This window comes from Salmo salar, chromosome 16 (genome assembly GCF_965601325.2).
Source record: "Salmo salar chromosome 16, fSalSal1, whole genome shotgun sequence".
In the NCBI taxonomy this organism is placed as follows: domain Eukaryota; kingdom Metazoa; phylum Chordata; class Actinopteri; order Salmoniformes; family Salmonidae; genus Salmo; species Salmo salar.
The window spans coordinates 43,997,386-44,019,419 of record NC_138306.1 but is presented as its reverse complement, the minus strand read 5'-3'; the positions used below and the strand labels follow the sequence as shown (position 1 = coordinate 44,019,419).

The window sequence follows — 22,034 nt, the reverse complement described above, 5'->3', positions numbered from 1 at the left end:
TCCCATTTGTCCCTCAGGTTTAAGGTCAACCCTGTAACATTTTAATATGGTAAAACTATTCCTTAAAAAATATATCTAAATCAGAACATCTAAATCAAATTGAACATCTAATTGTCAAATCATATTGTGAAAGCAGTTTGCTGGTTCTACTCTTTTTGGCTATTTTCTGGTGTTTTGTTGGGAAAATTCAGTGTGTTGAGCATAACACTTAGTGGGCACACAGTGTGTGTGTTGTGAAATCTGTACTGAATGTATTGTAATTTTTTACAAATTGTATAACTGCCTTAATTTTACTGGACCCCAGGAAGAGTAGCTCATGCCTTGGCAGCAGCTAATGGGGATCCATAATAAATACAAATAACTCGTCAACCCTGTTACCCATAGAGAGATTGGCTAGAAGTCTTTTAACAAGTAAAAAAGGGAAATATATAGAAAATAGTTTATCTATGTAACACACTTGTTACTATTTTTACTTTCTCCTTGAATACTTTTTGAATTTGACACATCAACTGAAACCAGCATGTAGACTGTCTGCAACCAACCAACCATATTGGCTAACCAACATGAGAAACAATGTTGAAGCAGTGGCTAGAGCTTTTTCTCACGTTCGTCTCTTTCCCACAGGCCCTGGTAAAGCCATTACGGTGTGGTCCACATAGAGATCTTCAGCCGCTAGTGTCTAAGTACGGCGCTCACAGGGACTCTCCACTGGCCTTCCCTTCCCTGCACAGAGAAACAGTACTAGAGACTTCTGGCTCAGGAGCTGTGGACAGTGTCCGAGTGAATGTTTCATTGCTCTAAGAACCCCTCCCGCACTTCGAGGACCTAACTTACCTACCCGTCAAGAGAGCGCTCCTGCCGCTGAGTTAGCTGGTCAGGCATTTCATCCAGCCCCTCAGCATCAGGACTTAGCGAGGCGGCAGCCCCCACCAGCCCCTGTGACTGGAGCTATTTAGGGGGAGGAGGGGAAGGAGACCCCCAGCCGGTGCATCACTTTCCCTTGAGATGAAGCTTCAAGCCGTGATGGAGAACCTGCACAGGCAGCAGAGGGCCAAATTGCTGATGGAACTGGAGCAACAGCAGCTGCAGCAGGACGGCGCTCCGCAGGGTCACGGCCGGACCACCGCTGGCGTTGGGGACCAGCTGATGGGAAGCCCCGCCCCGGAGTCAGTGCACGCCCAGATGGCGGCCCTGGCAGCCATGAGGGCGGTGGCGGCCGGGCTGCAGAGGGCCTCAGACAGCCCCATGTCAGAGCGCAGCAGCGGGGGAGAGGACGAGGAAGAAGAGGATGATGACGAGGAGGAGGAAGGGGAGCAGTACAAAGATATGATGGGCTCTGAGGAAGAGGAGATGATGTGAGTAGGACTGCCTCATGCGTATACATGCTTATACCGGGCCAGTATCCGATAGGTCGCTAGTTTGAATCCCCAAGCCTTAACCCTAATAAATCACTCTGGATAAGAGTGTCTGCTAAATGACTAGCCTTGAATGTCTGACTGGGTGCTTTGCTCTGGTCTAGGGTTTTGTTTGACCTTTGTAAGTTAATTAAAATGTTCCCAATTTTCACCATTTAGCCAAGCCTATATACTGTCACGCAACACCTTTTTAAAGTTTCAATAGTGTATTAGCTAGCTTTCCATCAAAATAATCATTGCCCTCGTAATTTCACGAGTGCTTACATAAGTTTTATTTAAATGTTTTACCTTTTATTTATACAGGTAAGTCAATTAAGAACAAATTCCTATTTACAATGACGACCATGTCCAACACATCAATTAACAACAATTACACAACACACATCGATATACTCATCAATTACACAATACACATCTATATACTCATCAATTACACAACACATATCTATATACTCATCAATTACACAATACACATCTATATACTCATCAATTACACAATACACATCTATATACTCATCAATTACACAATACACATCTATATACTCATCAATTACACAATACACATCTATATACTCATCAATTACACAATACACATCTATATACTCATCAATTACACAATACACATCTATATACTCATCAATTACACAACACACATCTATATACTCATCAATTACACAATACACATCTATATACTCATCAATTACACAATACACATCTATATACTCATCAATTACACAACACACATCTATATACTCATCAATTACACAATACATATCTATATACTCATCAATTACACAATACATATCTATATACTCATCAATTACACAATACATATCTATATACTCATCAATTACACAATACATATCTATATACTCATCAATTACACAATACACATCTATATACTCATCAATTACACAATACACATCTATATACTCATCAATTACACAATACACATCTATATACTCATCAGTTACACAACACATATCTATATACTCATCAATTACACAATACATATCTATATACTCATCAATTACACAATACACATCTATATACTCATCAATTACACAACACATATCTATATACTCATCAATTACACAATACACATCTATATACTCATCAATTACACAACACACATCTATATACTCATCAATTACACAACACATATCTATATACACATCAATTACACAATACACATCTATATACTCATCAATTACACAATACACATCTATATACTCATCAATTACACAATACACATCTATATACTCATCAATTACACAATACACATCTATATACTCATCAATTACACAACACACATCTATATACTCATCAATTACACAATAAATATCTATATACTCATCAATTACACAACACACATCTATATACTCATCATTTACACAACACACATCTATATACTCATCAATTACACAATACACATCTATATACTCATCAATTACACAATACACATCTATATACTCATCAATTACACAATACATATCTATATACTCATCAATTACACAATACATGAAAGCAAACGCAAAACATGAAAAGCAAAACACGAAAATCAAAACACAATAATATGAAACAAACACATTCTTTAGTAAAAAGGCCCTCTAACATATGCCTGAATTGCCCTAGAGGCACCAAATCCAGCAGCTTTAAGGACTTTTGGAGATCATTCCAAGTCACCCAAATACCAGTACATTGGTATATACCAGTATGTGTACGGTGTTGTAACTTGGCTGGCATGGCTCTTTCTCTCGGCGGCAGAAAGCAGAAGTGGGATGAGGAGGACTTTGAGGGGGAGATGGAGGAGGACTATGAGGACGAGCTGGTGGACGAGGGGCTTCCCACGGGCCGGGAGGCGCTGGCCTTGCTGCTGCCCCACCGCCAGCTGCACGCCCATTCCCAGCTGCTGAATCAGGCCCGGCCCCGCACCGGGACCCGCCCAGACCAGGAGCCCAGAGTGGCCATCCTCCCCCCACACGGATCCCACAGCCAGCTGGGCGGCCAGGACCACGGAGACTGGACATACGAAGAGCAGTTTAGACAGGTAGGCCCCGGGGGGGGGGGGGGGGGTTATAGTGGGTAGGTACATGTAGGTAGGTATTCTCAGTTGTATGGTGTCATCATACACAGCGGGGGTGACTTCCTGCTTCCAGACATCAACGGAAGACAATATTTGCCAAGAATGCCACTATTAGCTCTTCAGTTCGGCTCCAATTTGAAACCTCCCTCCCTTGAGGCATGCTCACATTGGAAAGGGTCTTAGGAAATGTGAATGCTGTTGATGTAAGCAGGAAGTCGCCTAGCTGTGTATGATGTCATATTGCTGAGTCTACCTTTAACCCTCCTTAGCAGGCTCATATTTACTGTAAACACTGCATTGGTTTTGATATAGTTTGGAGACCCTGTTGAAATTGTTGTATAGATACAGTGGGATTGTTTTTATGTGAAGGATTTCCGTTGTGAGAAGCTGTGTTCAAGCATAGCGATAGGGCTATGTTGAGGTGGACCAGAAAGAAGAGAACATAATACACTGAATACATGTATGTTTCCATTGTAGCTAATGCTAAAGGTTAGGTTAGCTAATGCTTAATGTTAGGTTAGCTAATGCTAAAGATTAGATTAGCTATTGATAAAGGGTAGAAGTGGAAAAAGTATAGGTTAAACATGTGAATTGCATTATTTAAACATAAATTATAATATCTCTTGTGTGAAAACAAAGTTCAACCAACCATAAAATATACCTAGCTGCTATATGCACATTTTACATAAGCCAGCCTCTGTAAAATGCTGCCTCAGGGCGTTTTTGAAAAATAGGGAAATGCAAGTTAAATGTTTGCTACACATATTGTCGTTTTTACACAGACTTCGGAAGTTATGTAATAATGACAATATAATTTCGATACTTGCGTATTTGGTGAAATTATTTAATACATGGGTCTCTCTGTTAAGAGACCCAAGGCAAAATGTATGAAATTGGGCATGTTCTAGCATGTTCTACCACATGTTATCATGATATGTCAGCGTTGCCGTAACAATCTGAGTTATATCATGGTTACCCCAGAATCTATATTATATTGTTGACAGTTATATAATCAATAACTGGGCGGCAAGTAGCCTAGTGGTTAGAGCGTTGGACTAGTAACTGAAATGTTGCAAGATCAAATCCCTGAGCTGTCAAGGTAAAAATCTGTCATTCTGCCCCTGAACAAGGCAGTTAACCCACTGTTCCTAGGCTGTCATTGAAAATAATAATTTGTTCTTAACTGACTTGCCTAGTTAAATAAAGGTAAAAAAAAAAGAGTTCCAGTACAGTACCTTGTCCATTCAGATAATGTTATGCAATCCAGTGTTAATGACTCACTGCGGAATTCAGTTTATTTCTCTGCATAATTCCCACCTACACGGAACTCTGTAAGGAACATGAACTCAAACTTGATGTATTTTCCACCTTCATTTTTATGTTATACAAACACATGTTAAATGTGTTTTCTTGTTGATAGTAGCTGAGTAGAAGTGCTGTTAAGGTCTGGCATGTGCTTCTCCATGGGGAGGAAGGGGTTAAGACTGTACCATTTATTTTGGGCAGGTGGGTGGAGGCAGTTGGAATGTGCCTGAGGGAGAGTGCTAATCTGGCCATTCAGGACCCAGACCCTCTCAGAAATGTTGCATGTCTCTATCAGTCTGTCAGTTGGAACCATTCCAAACAGAAATGTTAGCCCTGCATTAAAAACTAGACATTCAGGTAAGTGCTAGATGACAGCCAGTGTATAACTGCTTTTAGCCAGACCTGGCCGTGCAGCCTAGGAGTGTATCATCTTGGCTGTGGAAAGGTCAGACTAAATTAGCCCACATGTGGTGGGGACGGAGTTCTGATTAAAAATGTGGTCATCAATTAATCAAAATTTTGAGGCGAGGCAGGTTGCCAGTAGCCTCTGATAGAAGATATCTGCCGGCGGCATAAGTTGGCAGCTGAATTACAAAAAGGATTCGTTGGGTGGATATCAAATTATACCAGCAGTGGATACTTTTTTGCCAACGAAACTGATTTGCCCCTGGTAGAGTGCCATTTGAGCTGTGTTATTTTAGTGACACCCATCCCTACCCCCTGGCGCCTGTACATACACCTGCCCCCTGATATTTTGTTATGGCAGCACTTCTTTTATTACTACCCGGACCTCTTTCCATTCACTGTTGTTTACTCCATCAAACACATGAGGGAGGATCTTTTTCTTTTTTCTCTCCCAACCTGTAGGCCTACATGTATCTGTTACAGTTCAACATCTGATAAGGCAGAGGTCATCATACCCGTTCGTTATCACAATAACATGACACGAGAATCTGGTGCTTTCTGGGCTAGCCTACTTCTACTGATCAGCACTGTCCAAAATGTCACCCTATTTCCTATTTGTGATGTTTTATTTGTGCTTTCTGTGTGTGTGTGTGTGTGTGTGCGTGCGTGCGCGTGCGTGTGCGTGTGTGTGCGTGCGTGCGTGTGTGTGCGTGCGTGTGCGTGTGCGTGTGCGTGTGTGTGTGTGTACAGTGCATTTGGAAAGTAATTAGACCCCTTGACTTTTTCCACATTTTGTTACGTTAAAGCCTTATTCTAAAATTGATTAAATAGTTTTTTTCCCCTCAGTAATCTACACACAATAATAAACCCCATAATGACAAAGCAAAAACAGGTTTTATACCTTTTTGCAAATGTATGAAAAGGACATTCAGAGACTTGTCCTGAAGCCACTTCTGCCTTGTCCTGTTGGAAGGTATATGTTCGCCCCAGTCTGAGGTCCTGAACGCTCTTCATCAAGGATCTCTCTGTACTTCGCTCCGTTCATCTTTCCCTCGATCCTGACTAGTCTCCCAGTCCCTGCCACTGAAAAGCATCCCCACAGCATGATGCTGCCACCACCATTCTTCACCGTAGGTGTCACGTCCTGACCAGTATAAGGGTTATTTGTTATTGTAGTTTGGTCAGGACGTGGCAGAGGGTATTTTGTTTATGTGGTTCGGGGTGGTGTTTTATGTAGTAGGGTGTTTGATTTATTATTTCCGGGTTTTTGGGGTTATGTTCTAGGTTTGTATTTCTATGTGGTCTCTAGTCTTTCGTATTTCTTTGTCTAGTTTATTGAGAGTCCTATATATGGGTATGTGTTTGGTTAAGTGTTTGTGGGAGATTGTTTCTTGTTTTGCATGTGTGAGCCTGACAAGACTGTTTTGTTGTTCGTGCGTTCTTTGTTTGTTATTTTGGTGTTCTCTTGATTTAAAATAAATACAAGATGAGCATCCACATTCCTGCTGCGTTTTGGTCCTCCATTCCCGACGACAACCGTTACAGAATCTCCCACCAAATAAGGACGGAGCAGCGGAGGAAGGAGCAACGGAGGGACGATCGTGAGAAGTGGACGTGGGAGGAGATTATGGCCGGAGAAGGTCCATGGAGGAAGTGGAGCGAAGACAGGGAACGCTACAGGGGAACACGACTGGCATTTAAGCCCGAGAGGCAGCCCCAATAATTTTTTTGGGGGGGCACACGGGTAGGTTGGCTGGGCGAGGATTGAGCCCCAGGCCAAATCCCCGTACCTTTTCTGGGCAACCAGTGACTGGACAGGTCCCGTGCTTCGGGGTAATGGGTACTGTGGCGAGGCCAAGTATTTTTAGGCCGGTACGCGCAATACCAGCGCCCCGCATTTGCCAGGGGGAAGTGGGCATCCAGCCAGTAAGAGTGATGCCAGTTCTGCGCTCGAGACCGCCAGTACGCCTCTACGGTCCAGTGCGTCAGCCCTGTCCGACTCGTCCTGTTCCCGCTCCCCGCACTAGCCCTGAGGTGCGTGTTCCCAGGCTGATACCTCCAGTACCAGCACCACGCATCAGGCTTCCAGTGCGTCAGCCCTGTCCGACTCGTCCTGTTCCCGCTCCCCGCACTAGCCCTGAGGTGCGTGTTCCCAGGCTGATACCTCCAGTACCAGCACCACGCATCAGGCTTCCAGTGCGTCAACCCAGTCCGACTCAGCCTGTTCCCTCTCCCCACACTAGCCCTGAGGTGCGTGTTCCCAGGCTGATACCTCCAGTACCAGCACCACGCATCAGGCTTCCAGTGCGTCAGCCCAGCCTCGAGAGTTCGGCAATAGTGTGCAGTCCAGAGTATCCGGCAACAGTGTGCAGTCCAGAGTATCCGGCAACAGTGTGCAGTCCAGAGTATCCGGCACCAGTGTGCAGTCCAGAATATCCGGCAACAGTGTCTAGTCCGGAACCGAGGGAGACTGCCTGTGATCCGGAACCGAGGGAGTCTGCCTGTGATCCGGAACCGAGGGAGTCTGCCTGCGACGCGGAACCGAGGGAGTCTGCCTGCGACCCGGAACCGAGGGAATCTGCCTGCGACCCGGAACCGAGGGAGTCTGCTTGTGACCCGGAGCCGAAGGGGTCTGCCTGCGACCCGGAACCGAAGGGGTCTGCCTGTGACCCAGAACCGGGTGAGTCTGCCTATGACCCGGAACCAAGGGAGTCTATCAGCAACCAGGAACTGAGTAAGTCTGTTGACGATCCGGAACTAAATATGAATAACTGTGTATCAAATGAGTCTGCCTACAGTGTGGAACGGAAGAGGTCTGCCTACGATCCGGAACGAGGGGAGTCTGCCTACGGCCCGAAACTGAGCAAGTCTGTCTGCATTCTGGAGGACAGTAGGCCGGAGCCAGAACCGCCTCCTGTATAGGTGGGTTGGGGAGGGGGGGTGTAGCACAGTGCCGTCGGCAGCCACCCTCCCTTCCCTCCCTTTAGTTTAGGGGGATTTTTGTTGTTGTTGTTGTTTTGAGGTTTTTTATTTATGAGGTGCATCCGGGGTCTGCACCTTTAGGGGGGGGGGGGGGGTACTGTCACGTCCTGACCAGTATAAGGGTTATTTGTTATTGTAGTTTGGTCAGGACGTGGCAGAGGGTATTTTGTTTATGTGGTTCGGGGTGGAGTTTTATGTAGTAGGGTGTTTGATTTATTATTTCCGGGTTTTTGGGGTTATGTTCTAGGTTTGTATTTCTATGTGGTCTCTAGTCTTTTGTATTTCTTTGTCTAGTTTATTGAGAGTCCTATATATGGGTATGTGTTTGGTTAAGTGTTTGTGGGAGATTGTTTCTTGTTTTGCATGTGTGAGCCTGACAAGACTGTTTTGTTGTTTGTGCATTCTTTGTTTGTTATTTTGGTGTTCTCTTGATTTAAAATAAATACAAGATGAGCATCCACATTCCTGCTGCATTTTGGTTCTCCATTCCCGACGACAACCGTTACAGTAGGGATGGTGCCAGGTTTCCTCCAGACGTGACTCTTGGCATTCAGGCCAAAGAGTTCAATCTTGGTTTCATCAGACCAGAGAATCTTGTTTCTTATGGTCTGAGAGTCATTAGGTGCCTTATGGCAAACTCCAAGCGGGCTGTCATGTGCCTTTTACTGAAGAGTGGCTTCCGTCTGGCCACTCTACTATTAAGGCCTGATTGGTGGAGTGTTGCAGAGATGGTTGTCCTTCTGGAAGGTTCTCCCATCTCCACAGAGGAAATCTGGAGGTCTGTCAGAGTGACCATTGGGTTCTTGCCTGCAACGTAACAAAATGTGGAAAAAGTCAAGGGGTCTGAATACTTTCTGAATGCACTGTGTGTGTATATATATATATTTTGGGGGGGGTGTTAGTTTAATGTGTATTTTATATTTTGTTATACACGGCGCATTTGGAAAAGAGACCTAGGTCTCAATATGTCTTCCCTGTCAAAATAAAGGTTAAATAAAAATATAGTGTACTACTTTTGGCCAGAAAGTAGTGCACTGTGTAGGGAATACGGTGCCATTTCAGAAGCAGCTTGGTGCTCAATCACCAGAGGGTAAACTCTATGTTTTACCTCCCATGTTTCATTTACAGTCTTGTTTGTTGTGTTCAGAACTGGCTTTACCCCCTTCAGCTCATTAACCCTGCATCTCATTAACCCTGCAGCTAGCGTGTAGACTTACATATTCACCTCTTGTATTTTGTTTTAACACCTTGAATCATGTACTAATTATTATCACAGCATGCCGTGCATTCAGACCTCTGTAACAAACATGTCCAACTCCAAAAATGTGAGAAAAGATATTGCAAGCTGTTTTTAAATACAGAGAAATACTCCAGTAAAAAAATTGCATCTTTATTGACAATCCACCAGGCCCCTACTTTTATAGCACAATTCCACATGAAACCTCCAATTTTGGGCCTTTTAGGATGACAATTACCATGTTCCTCTTTCCTGAAGTTGACTAACCACAACAGTAATTTTGTTGAAGGGGAATCTGTTGCTCATCCACAAACGAGGCAAAGAGTGTTGACCTCCCCACTGTCCATTGCCTAGCCCTTCTCCTTTCATTACACATTCATCCTCCGGCTATAAAACTCTAAAAGCAGAAAATACTTTGATGTACCCTGTCCTGTTTTTTAAATACAAACAGCAGGGCAGATGTAACACAGATGGACAGTAAAGAGAGTATCTGTTTAAAAATGTATCGCACTCATTATTATCAGGGAGTTGGCATTAAAGATTGATTTGCACGCACCAACACACGGAATGGGGGGGGGCGGTGACCCCAGGAAATGAAGGATGAATTGGAGCCAATGCCACAAAGTGACACTTATTGGGATTGCTCGCCAGCGGGATTCTGCTGATACTACTCCTATATCGATGGCATTCCTTGATGTTCACTCCTGAAATTTGTAACCTATACAGTGGATTCTGAAAGTTTTCAGACCCCTTGACTTTTTCCACATTTTGTTACATTACAGCCTAATTCAAAAATTGATTAAATAGTTTTTTCCCTCATCAAGGTCCCGTGTGGCTCAGTTGGTAGAGCATGGTGTTTGCAACGCCAGGGTTGTAGGTTTGATTCCCACGGGGGGCCAGTACAAAAAAGAAATGTATGCATTCACTACTGTAAGCATCTGCTAAATGACTAAAATGTAAATGTAAATCAATCTACACATAATAACCCATAATGACAAAGCAAATGTTTGCAATAAAAATAAAAAACAATCATGGCATACCCAAGAAGATTGTCAAAGGTTCGTCAACAAAGTCCTGAGTAAAAGTTCTGAATGCTTTTTTGTTTTTTGCAAAAATGTCTAAACCTGTTTTTGCTTTGTCATTTTGGGGTGTGTAGATTGATGAGGTGGAAAAAAATATTTCATCAATTTAGAATAAGGCTGTGACGTAACAAAATGTGGAAAAAGTCAAGGGGTCTGAATACTTTCTGAATGCACTGTAAGTGGAACATCTTTGTATTACACAAAGTCTTGCTCAAAATGTGACTCAAGCCTTTTGCCATTGGTGTAACCACTGTAAAACAGTTTGTCTCTGAAACCATGTAGCCTAAAAGGATTCGCTCGTACAAATGAAGTCCATTGGCCTGATATATAGTGCCCTCCGTAATTATTGGGACAGTGAAGCATTTTTTTCTTATTTTGTCTCTACTCTAAAAGTTTGGATTTGAAATCTAAAAATGACTGAGGTTAAAGTGCAACTGCTTTAATTTTAGGGTATTTTTATCCATATCATGTTAACCGTTTAGAAATTACAGCACTTTTTGTACATATTCCATCCATTTTAGGGAAGCAAAAATATTGGGACAAATTCACTTGCATGCATTTGCTGTATAATTTGGTTGTTTCAGATTATTTTGTGCCCAATAGAAATTTATGGTAAATAATGTATTGTGTCAATTTGGAGTCACTTTTATTGTAAATAACAATAGAATATGTTTCGAAATACTTCTACATTAATATGGATGCTACCATGATTACAGATAATCCTGAATGAATCGTGAATAATGATGAGTGAGAAAGTTAGACGCACAAATATCATACTTCCAAGACATGCTAACCTCTCACCATTACAATAATAGGGGAGGTCCAAATTTTTGGGGGATATTTGTGCGTCTAAAAATGTTTAACTCCTTATTCACAATTCATTCAGGATTATCCATATTCACGGTAGCATCCACATTAATGTAGAAGTGTATTGAAACATATTCTGTTTTTATTTACAATGAAAGTGACTCCAAAATGACACAGTTCATTATTTACCATTAATTTCTATTGGGCACAAAATAATCTGAAACAACCAAATTATACAGCAAATGTGTAGAGTCACAAGCTTGATGTAGTCATTGCGTGTTACGAATATGGGACCAAATACTTAACTTTTGACTACTTTAATACACATATAAGTGAATTTGTCAAAGCTTTTGCTCCCCTAATTTGGGGGGACTATATACAAAAAGTGCTGTCCTTTATAAACGGTTTACCCTCAAATTATAGCTGACAGTCTTCACTTTAACCTCATTGTTCGATTTAAAATCCCAACTTTTGAAGTATAGAGCCAAAATAATAAAAAATGCTTCACTGTCACAATAATTACGGAGGACACTGTAAATTAATAAAATCCAGACTTACAGTGGGGCAAAAAAGTATTTAGTCAGCCACCAATTGTGCAAGTTCTCCCACTTAAAAAGACGAGAGAGGCCTGTAATTTTCATCATAGGTACACGTCAACTATGACAGACAAAATGAGAAAAAGAAATCCAGAAAATCACATTGTAGGATTTTTTATGAATTTATTTGCAAATTATGGTGGAAAATAAGTATTTGGTCACCTACAAACAAGCAAGATTTCTGGCTCTCACAGACCTGTAACTTCTTCTTTAAGAGGCTCCTCTGTCCTCCACTTGTTACCTGTATTAATGGCACCTGTTTGAACTTGCTATCAGTATAAAAGACACCTGTCCACAACCTCAAACAGTCACACTCCAAACTCCACTATGGCCAAGACCAAAGAGCTGTCAAAGGACACCAGAAACAAAATTGTAGACCTGCACCAGGCTGGGAAGACTGAATCTGCAATAGGTAAGCAGCTTGGTTTGAAGAAATCAACTGTGGGAGCAATTATTAGGAAATGGAAGACATACAAGACCACTGATAATCTCCCTCGATCTGGGGCTCCACGCAAGATCTCACCCCGTGGGGTCAAAATGATCACAAGAACGGTGAGCAAAAATCCCAGAACCACACGGGGGGACCTAGTGAATGACCTGCAGAGAGCTGGGACCAAAGTAACAAAGACTACCATCAGTAACACACTACGCCGCCAGGGACTCAAATCCTGCAGTGCCAGACGTGTCCCCCTGCTTAAGCCAGTACATGTCCAGGCCCGTCTGAAGTTTGCTAGAGAGCATTTGGATGATCCAGAAGAGGATTGGAAGAATGTCATATGGTCAGATGAAACCAAAATATAACTTTTTGGTAAAAACTGAACTCGTCGTGTTTGGAGGACAAAGAATGCTGAGTTGCATCCAAAGAACACCATACCTACTGTGAAGCATGGGGGTGGAAACATCATGCTTTGGGGCTATTTTTCTGCAAAGGGACCAGGACGACTGATCCGTGTAAAGGAAAGAATGAATGGGGCCATGTATCGTGAGATTTTGAGTGAAAACCTCCTTCCATCAGCAAGGGCATTGAAGATGAAACGTGGCTGGGTCTTTCAGCATGACAATGATCCCAAACACACCGCCTGGGCAACGAAGGAGTGGCTTCGTAAGAAGCATTTCAAGGTCCTGGAGTGGCCTAGCCAGTCTCCAGATCTCAACCCCATATAACATCTTTGGAGGGAGTTGAAAGTCTGTGTTGCCCAGCGACAGCCCCAAAACATCACTGCTCTAGAGGAGATCTGCATGGAGGAATGGGCCAAAATACCAGCAACAGTGTGTGAAAACCTTGTGAAGACTTACAGAAAACGTTTGACCTGTGTCATTGCCAACAAAGGGTATATAACAAAGCATTGAGATAAACTTTTGTTATTGACCAAATACTTATTTTCCACCATAATTTGCAAATAAATTCATTAAAAATCCTACAATGTGATTTTCTGGATTTTTTTTCTCATTTTGTCTGTCATATTTGAAGTGTACCTATGATGAAAATTACAGGCCTCTCTCATCTTTTTAAGTGGGAGAACTTGTACAATTGGTGGCTGACTAAATACTTTTTTGCCCCACTGTTAGTAAAGTCAGTGATGTATTGTATCCAGTTCTCACAGCATTTATTTGTGTGACCCAACCATTTGTGTGCAGTGCACGACAAACCATTGGAGGATATGCTGAAGGCCTGTTGAAAAATTCTGTCGTCAAACTATCTGCCATGAAGTGCCCTGGGGAACCTTTGGGTGTGTGACAGACTTTGTTTTAACAAAGAAAGAACAGGGTTAATGAAAATAGGAATCCCATAAAAACAACGGCTTAAACAAAACAAACAGTGGCATGGGAAGACCTATTAAAGTCTTCCTGTTGAGTCAAGGAGAAACAGAGGGATGTAACTAAAGGGTGTGGGAGGGAGCGAGGGAGAGAGCAGTTTGAACAGCAGCCAAGCAGTACAAGTGTGGTGAATACTGGTTTTTGGCTGTGAAGTGGAGTCTTTTAAGGTGTCCAGTATCTAGTTGCTGTGCAGCTGATGTCAGAACTCTGCAGCCAAGGGGATTCTGGAAATTGGCAGGCACTCAATATGGTGTTGAAGGGGGGTAGCTAGTAGCAGGAATGTAAACAATGATTGCATAAAGGTCAGCATTTCTTTTTCTGTGTTCCCATTTCGGCATTTGGCCTTTTTTCTATAGTTTCAAGGCATCTACACAGTGTCTTTAGTTATCTGGGAAAACCTAGCTTTGTATTTATTCAGAAAGTGATTTGATTTAACCGTGACTTGTCAACTAATACATTGTCAGGGAGTGGATTGAGATTATACAACATGCATTTGCTTTATTGGCTAAAGCAAAAAAAAAATACGAAATATTTTTGACATTGCTAGACTGAGTCCAACCTCGCAAACCATATATCTTTCTTTGTGGATGACCTGCGTTGTTTGTCGTGTCTAATCTGTACATTTCTATACAAGGCTCAAGCTTCTTACGGTATGAAAGACTAGAATGTAACCTTGTGCCAAAATACTCTGGTACAAATGCGATTACTGTTGAATGGTTACTATTGAAGTGTCAACAAACAAAGTTATGACGTCTATGAAAGAAGTCATCTATAGAAACATCCATATCCTTACAAAGACCATGTTTGTGCTCTGTTGCCTTTAAATACCTTGAAACAGTTCTCCATCAGCCTTGGGCATTAAAGGTTGCATTCTTTAAGAAATCAATGGGAAATAGATCAGACACAGATATAATGTTTCACACTACCTGGTATTTCTGAATCCACCTTATTTGAAATAGATTGGGGAAAATGTCAGTTGAGGAAAATGTAAATGTGCAATTCAATAGCCATGATAAGCGTGACCGTCAAACAAAGAATGATGTGTGAGATTAACCAGCCACACCTTGTTTTGATCCCATCCACTTCTGAAAGATGGTTAGGATTCAAGTCAAACAGTGGGCATTGTCATGACTCCCCCTGGGGTGTATTCATTACGCTGATTCTGTTGCAAAACATTTACTGCCATTTACTGCAAACTGAAAATGTTTTGCAATGAAAAAATGTGTTTCTATTCGACAAATTCAGGTAGGTCCCACAACATGGCAGCTGACAAGGAGAGGACTATTTTAATTTAAAAAATTATATATTTAACCATTATTTAACTAGGCAAGTCAGTTAAGAACAAATTCTTATTTACAATGATGGCCTACACTGGCCAAACCCTTACGACGCTGGCTGGGCCAATTGTGTGCGCCCTATGATCAAGAGTCAGCAGAGGTTAAATGTTTTACCCATCCAACCTATTGATCTGGATGGCCCGGCCAACACGACCAGGGCAGATGTCACTAGTTACCACAGCCACATAATTATGGCTAAGCCCCACCTATTTTGACAATTATCTTAATTAAAATCTGATTTTAAACTTAACCTTAACCACACTGCTAACCTTATGCCTAACCATAACATTAAATGAAGACCATTTCATGAATTTATACGATTTCGCCAATTTATACTTTGTGGCTGTGGTAACTAGTGACAACTGACCAGGACATCTCCTTCCCTAAAGAGCCACATGGAAAGGGCTGCTGAGGGTGGCGTGACCTGGGCTGTCGTTATCCATCACCCTCATAGCCAAGGTCATCAGTCATTCTGATTGACACTCTGCTAACAACCAGAGCCTTTCTCGCCAGTGTCGTGTCTTTGGCTATGCCGGATTAAGTGATATGACATGCTATCCTATAAAATTCTTTCTCTGTAATTAATATCACCTGATTAGCTAATCATGTAAACGTAATTAACTAGAAAGTCGGGACACCACGGAAGAGTGTTTATAGAGCCGTCATCTTCCGAATAAACTCTTAAAGACTTTAATATTTCACATCGATAGCCGTCAATATTAATCGTCATCTTATTTTCAGTCTCATAATGAAAGTTGTAAATTCTTGGTTATCTGCACGAACCCTGGCTAACAAGTTGAATCAGCAATACAAAATTGGGTTTAATTATTTATTTACCAAATACCTAAACTAATCACACAGAATTACATATACACAGAATACAAATTATGTCATACAGAAAACGGCCCTGGTGGACGGAGCCGACATGGCGGCTTGTTACACAAAGAAAGGGGGTTGGGCTTGAATGAAAGAGCGGGAAGACTGAGGAACAAAAGAAACAGCAGCTATGCTATCGTAAATACATTATCGTATGCATTCTAAATTACCGCCCATTTGGAAAATGCAATAAATATTTACTCTGAGCTGCGCTTCGGTATGTTGGTCTTAGATGCTGGCCGGGTTGGCCAACAGAGATCTTCCTGTCCTCGGAAGAATGTCTCTGGTGGTAAATTGGATACGTTGTGGTATCTTCGTCGTGTGTTAGACTGGATCCGTCGTCCGTCCTTTCCCAGCCCACGTCTACAGCGGCCGCTGCTAACTCAACGTCTAGGAAGTATCACTTCTGTAGTGAATAAGTTCAAAGTTCATACCATTCACAACCAAAGCTCACGCCGAGGTTTGCTTAGTTACTTGACATGTGTGTCCTTTTAACGCAGAGGCTGCAGACCTCACGTAGTGGAACCCTGGTTACATTGTCTTATATAGTGGCGAGGGGAGAAGGGTGTGTTTCATCGTTTATAACCCCTGTCTCTTCACAGGCCACTGATTAAGCATGGCACTTTCCTTATGAAAACCCAATTCTCTCATTTTTAAGCTAAAATTACATTTAATCTTTTAACAAACAGTTTCAATATCAAACATTTAACTTGCACAACAATTCCATGTGAATTTGATAACTAGAAAATGTAGACTTTCCCAGGTACAGTTTATGTCGTCCTGTCATCAGTCATAATGTCTCAGATGACAACCGAACTGACATCCATACTCATTAAGTTCCAACGCATATTTTCAACTGGTTATATTACCGAAATATGGTTCCTTTTCCCCATTTGTTTGATGTTCCCAGACTCTCTATATTTAACAAAGGCTATTCAACAGTCCTTCAGTAGGGTCAGAGAGAGAGGGGAAGGGAGAAAGGTATTTATGGGGGGGGGGGGTCATAAACCTTACCCACAGGCCAACGTCATGACATCAGACATGTCTTCTGTTCCCTTCAGATTGTCTGCCGGTCCTGTTTGGTAACGCAGGCACTGGGACCAGTTTGTTTGGTTAGGTGATGTTGTCTTCTTAGAGCCTGTTCTTGTTCGTGCCAATCAAACATTTCCCCATCCACTCACATTGCTCACATGTGAAACTGCAGCTTGCTCAAAGTTCCACCCTACCTTCTTTGGCATTTATAAAGTTGATACTATTCATTAGACTGTGTAGTTAGGTTAGGCCCTTAATACATCGTCATACAGTTAGCAATCTAGACGCTCTCACAAGCTGCCAACTGTTCCACATTCTTATCAAAGTCTATACAGGCTGTATGTACTGTAAGAACAGCTGAGGTTAGTGGGAATGGGATACATGTGTCATTGAATAGTGTTCATTCTATTTCCATGTCATGTATCGTCAAGTGGTGTTCACTGTATTTTCACATCAACTGTAAATATATCCAATGAAAGACATGATTATTACTTTGACGTTGGCCCTATACAGGATTCCTTCATTGACTCCATTAATTGACAGAATTCAAACTTGCTATGCTACCCTTTGCATTGTGTATCACCATATTACTCTTAATCCAAGCAAAGCAGTTTGTTGTTATTTTTTTTACAATCCTCTCCAATCTCTCTTCAGTTCTTAGAAAATGCTGCAATACTCACTGGGAGGAACAGCTTTGTTTTTGCTTCTCTGAGTATTTGCTTGCGTCTAAATCCTTTGATACTGTCCCAAACCACTGTCCATTAGGTGAATCTTGGATTATGAAGTCAGGAATTCAGTCAGGATGTGTAACTTTGTGGGCGACCCAACCAAATTCACATAGAAATGTGAGTTATAGATCTGTCATTCTGAAAGCAAGTCTATGAAGCTTCCCATTCTTACATTTAGTTTTTGATTCGTTTACTTTCGGTTTTGTACACCAGCTGAAAGTACAATATTTTTGGTTGTTGAAAAGATATTTCACAGCGGTTTAGATGGTACAATGATTCTCTACACTATACTTGTTTTGCTTGTTTGTCACATAAACTAAAATTACGCGAAATATTTGAATTTTTGCAACCAGGAAATGAGGGAGCGATGTCTACATAGTGCACCTTTTTTAAATGTGTTGTGCCATGTTCAGCAGTGGTTCTGTCTCTAAGTTTAGTGCTCACGTAGCCTAGTGGTTAAGCGCATTGGGCAAGTAACTGAAAGGTTGTTTGTTCAAATCCCTAAACCAACTAGGTGAAAAATCTATCTGTGCCCTTGAGAAACGCACTTAACTCTAGTTGCTCTGAATAAGTGTGTCTGCTAAAATGTAGAAAGGCTGAATTTATTTTCAGGTTTGAAAACAAGACAAAATGTCTGTGAAGAGGTTTATGTATTTGTTTTCTCAGTTAAATGAGGCATGTTGTGGATTTAAGTGATTGGTGTGTAGAAACAGATAAATCTCAAATGAAAAATTCGGAACATTTTCTCCGTTATTTGAAATGTCGAATAGCTAACTGGTTGTGGTGTGAAGGTTGGTAATGTGTTACAACAGTATGATGTTTGGGGTGAAGAAAGAGGGTAGAGACAGACAGGGAAGACAAAAATATAACTTTTTTTGTCAGACTAGTTTCAGGCTCATTCAAATAGAGAGTGGAACTGCTCTTGCTATTCATTCATTGACGATCCACAGGTGTGAACCGTGTACTTTCTTACTGTGCTAATGTCTTCACACTACAAAAGGGAAACATCCATTTACAAAAAAAGTAGAGGTTGGGGTTTATTTGATTTACATACTACATACTTTACACTTTACTTTAAAAAAAACGACAGTGTACTATGCTGGTTCCCTCTTCTTGAGCTTGTTCAGTGTATTATGTAGTCTTCAGTTCCTGTTCCTACAGCTTATTGAAAGTTTAACATGACTTGTACAAATGATTTTCCTCTTGAGTGGAAATCTTCTCAAGAAGGCAAGCAGTGAAATTGCTTGCTGCGATAAATCTAGCCAGTTCCGATAATGTGGACCTAATTAGCATTATGAGCAATTTTTTCTAATAAAGAAATGTAGGCTGTTGGTTGTGAACGCTCGACACAAATCATGTCTTATCTGTTTCTACACACCAATCACAAATGAAAAATTCTGAACAGTTGCTCCTTTAATTCAATATAAATTTAGTAATCTAGCAAAGTCAGCCAGCATAGCAGGAGCTAGATACCTCTCCTCACTGCGATGCTTTGCCATTACTGTGGTTTCTTAGGTGGAGCTGTGGTTTTATATCTCTTTGAGTTGGAAATCAAAGTATGAGTGTGATAATGAGTCAAAGGGAGCAGTCTGTGCCACATTTTGTTGTTGAATTGTCCTTGTTCACTTGATAACCGTGTGAAAATGCAGCAAACTAGCATGGGAGAGACACAGCTAGGAACTATACACTATTTGAATAAGAGAGATCATGTGCCCAGGTTCACAATCCATATACAGCACCCCCTCACACCGGTGAAGTCAAGCTGCATGCTCGCTTCCTCCCATCCCCCTCCTGGCCTCTCCCTCCCCTCCCCCACTGCCCTCCTGTGTGTGTGTGTGTGTGTGTGTGTGTGTGTGTGTGTGTGTGTGTGTGTGTGTGTGTGTGTGTGTGTGTGTGTGTGTGTGTGTGTGTGTGTGTGTGTGTGTGTGTGTGTGTGTGTGTGTGTGTCAGTCAGCCCTGGCAGGTGTGAAAGGATGGGTGTGTTTCATAGGCAACAGCTCGTGTGACACACCAGCTCCATGCGGTCCCCTCTCAATGTCCATGTGGGGACAGGGCTCAATAGCTATGGCCAATTATGTGCTACGTGACACTTGTTGCGAGGTGCCTGGATGACTCGCATGGGACTCCGATAGCTGTTGTTTTTCGCAACCTCTGAGTAACCGTGACTACTTGTGCTGGAATTATTCATGATGTTTGACATGAAACAGGTGTTTGTGTGTTTCACCCAACAGGGAAACAACAAGCTTGACCTGCATAGTTAAAGCATTCAGAAATGAATACGTTGCTAATCTTGTATCAATGATCCACGAGACACAAAGAAACAAGTCATAAACAGCAGCCTGAACAAAGCTTGCTCAAACCTTTTATGCAGCTCGCACAGGCAATGCATTGAAGTAGTGTCTTTGACTATCTGTTGGCCTTTTCACATTGTAACATTCTGGGTGGATCTAATGAAATCTGTGCTGGCAGGAAACCTGCTCACACTGAAACTCCCTGCTTCTTAAAGTTCACTCTAAAACGCCTGCCTGCTTTTTTTTATCACTCAGACACATGTAAAACTCCTCAGTAGTGGCATGTATGTAACGAGGTTTATGCTCACCGCCAACGTTTTGCTCATTGACACAGCTTTTTGTGAGACAGTCGCACACAAGGAGACGGTCGACGCCCTATCAGTGTGTGTACTATAGATTTAAGTTGCTGTGAAAACCTGTAGCCCCAAACCTCACCCAACCCAGATAAACAGATGTGTTCTGCCAGAGTGATGTCGGGGGGGTTAGAATGAGGGGGTTAGAGGGGTGTGTGAGGGGGTTAGTGGGTGTGCAGGTATGAGTTAGAATGAGGGGGTTAGAGGGGTGTGTGAGGGGGTTAGTGGGGTGTGCAGGTAGGAGTTAGAATGAGGGGGTTAGAAGGGTGTGTGGGCGGGTTAGTGGGGTGTGCAGGTAGGAGTTAGAATGAGGGGGTTAGAGGGGTGTTTGGGGGGGGGGTTAGTGGGTGTGCAGGTATGAGTTAGAATGAGGGGGTTAGAGGGTGTGTGAGGGGCTTAGTGGGGTGTGCAGGTAGGAGTTAGAATGAGGGGGTTAGAGGGGTGTGTGGGGGGGGGTTAGTGGGTGTGCAGGTAGGAGTTAGAATGAGGGGGTTAGAGGGGTGTGTGGGGGGGGTTAGTGGGTTGTGCAGGTAGGAATTAGAATGAGGGGGTTAGAGGGGTGTGTGAGGGGGTTAGTGGGGTGTGCAGGTAGGAGTTAGAATGAGGGGGTTAGAGGGGTGTGTGGGGGGGTTAGTGGGGTGTGCAGGTAGGAGTTAGAATGAGGGGGTTAGACGGGTGCGTGGGGTGTGGGGTTAGTGGGTGTGCAGGTAGGAGTTAGAATGAGGGGGTTAGAGGGTGTGTGAGGGGCTTAGTGGGGTGTGCAGGTAGGAGTTAGAATGAGGGGGTTAGAGGGGTGTGTGGGGGGGTTAGTGGGTGTGCAGGTAGGAGTTAGAATGAGGGGGTTAGAGGGGTGTGTGGGGGGGGTTAGTGGGGTGTGCAGGTAGGAGTTAGAATGAGGGGGTTAGAGGGGTGTGTGAGGGGGTTAGTGGGGTGTGCAGGTAGGAGTTAGAATGAGGGGGTTAGAGGGGTGTGTGGGGGGGTTAGTGGGGTGTGCAGGTAGGAGTTAGAATGAGGGGGTTAGAGGGGTGTGTGAGGGGGTTAGTGGGGTGTGCAGGTAGGAGTTAGAATGAGGGGGTTAGAGGGGTGTGTGGGGGTGGGGTTAGTGGGTGTGCAGGTAGAAGTTAGAATGAGGGGGTTAGAGGGTGTGTGAGGGGCTTAGTGGGGTGTGCAGGTAGGAGTTAGAATGAGGGGGTTAGAGGGGTGTGTGGGGGGGGTTAGTGGGTGTGCAGGTAGGAGTTAGAATGAGGGGGTTAGAGGGGTGTGTGGGGGGGTTAGTGGGTTGTGCAGGTAGGAGTTAGAATGAGGGGGTTAGAGGGGTGTGTGAGGGGGTTAGTGGGGTGTGCAGGTAGGAGTTAGAATGAGGGGGTTAGAGGGGTGTGTGGGGGGGTTAGTGGGGTGTGCAGGTAGGAGTTAGAATGAGGGGGTTAGAGGGGTGTGTGAGGGGGTTAGTGGGTGTGCAGGTAGGAGTTAGAATGAGGGGGTTAGAGGGTGTGTGGGGGGCTTAGTGGGGTGTGCAGGTAGGAGTTAGAATGAGGGGGTTAGAGGGGTGTGTGGGGGGGGGGGGTTAGTGGGTGTGCAGGTAGGAGTTAGAATGAGGGGGTTAGAGGGGTGTGTGGGGGAGGTTAGTGGGTTGTGCAGGTAGGAGTTAGAATGAGGGGGTTAGAGGGGTGTGTGGGGGGGGTTA

The 22,034-nt window shown here is 43.0% G+C and overlaps 1 protein-coding gene across 4 annotated transcripts in view; it reads left to right on the top strand.

The window, feature by feature from the left end:
• arid3a (AT-rich interaction domain 3A) overlaps nucleotides 1-22,034 on the top strand; it is a 60,676-nt gene that overhangs the window by 22,712 nt on the left and 15,930 nt on the right. For all 4 annotated transcript variants that reach the window (XM_014149309.3, XM_014149310.3, XM_082962735.1 and 1 more), the window contains 2 exons: nucleotides 625-1,355; nucleotides 3,183-3,465. In XM_014149309.3, the coding sequence (XP_014004784.3) occupies nucleotides 1,006-1,355; nucleotides 3,183-3,465 (633 nt within the window). In that variant the 5' untranslated portion in view covers nucleotides 625-1,005. The remainder of the gene's footprint in view (nucleotides 1-624; nucleotides 1,356-3,182; nucleotides 3,466-22,034) is intronic.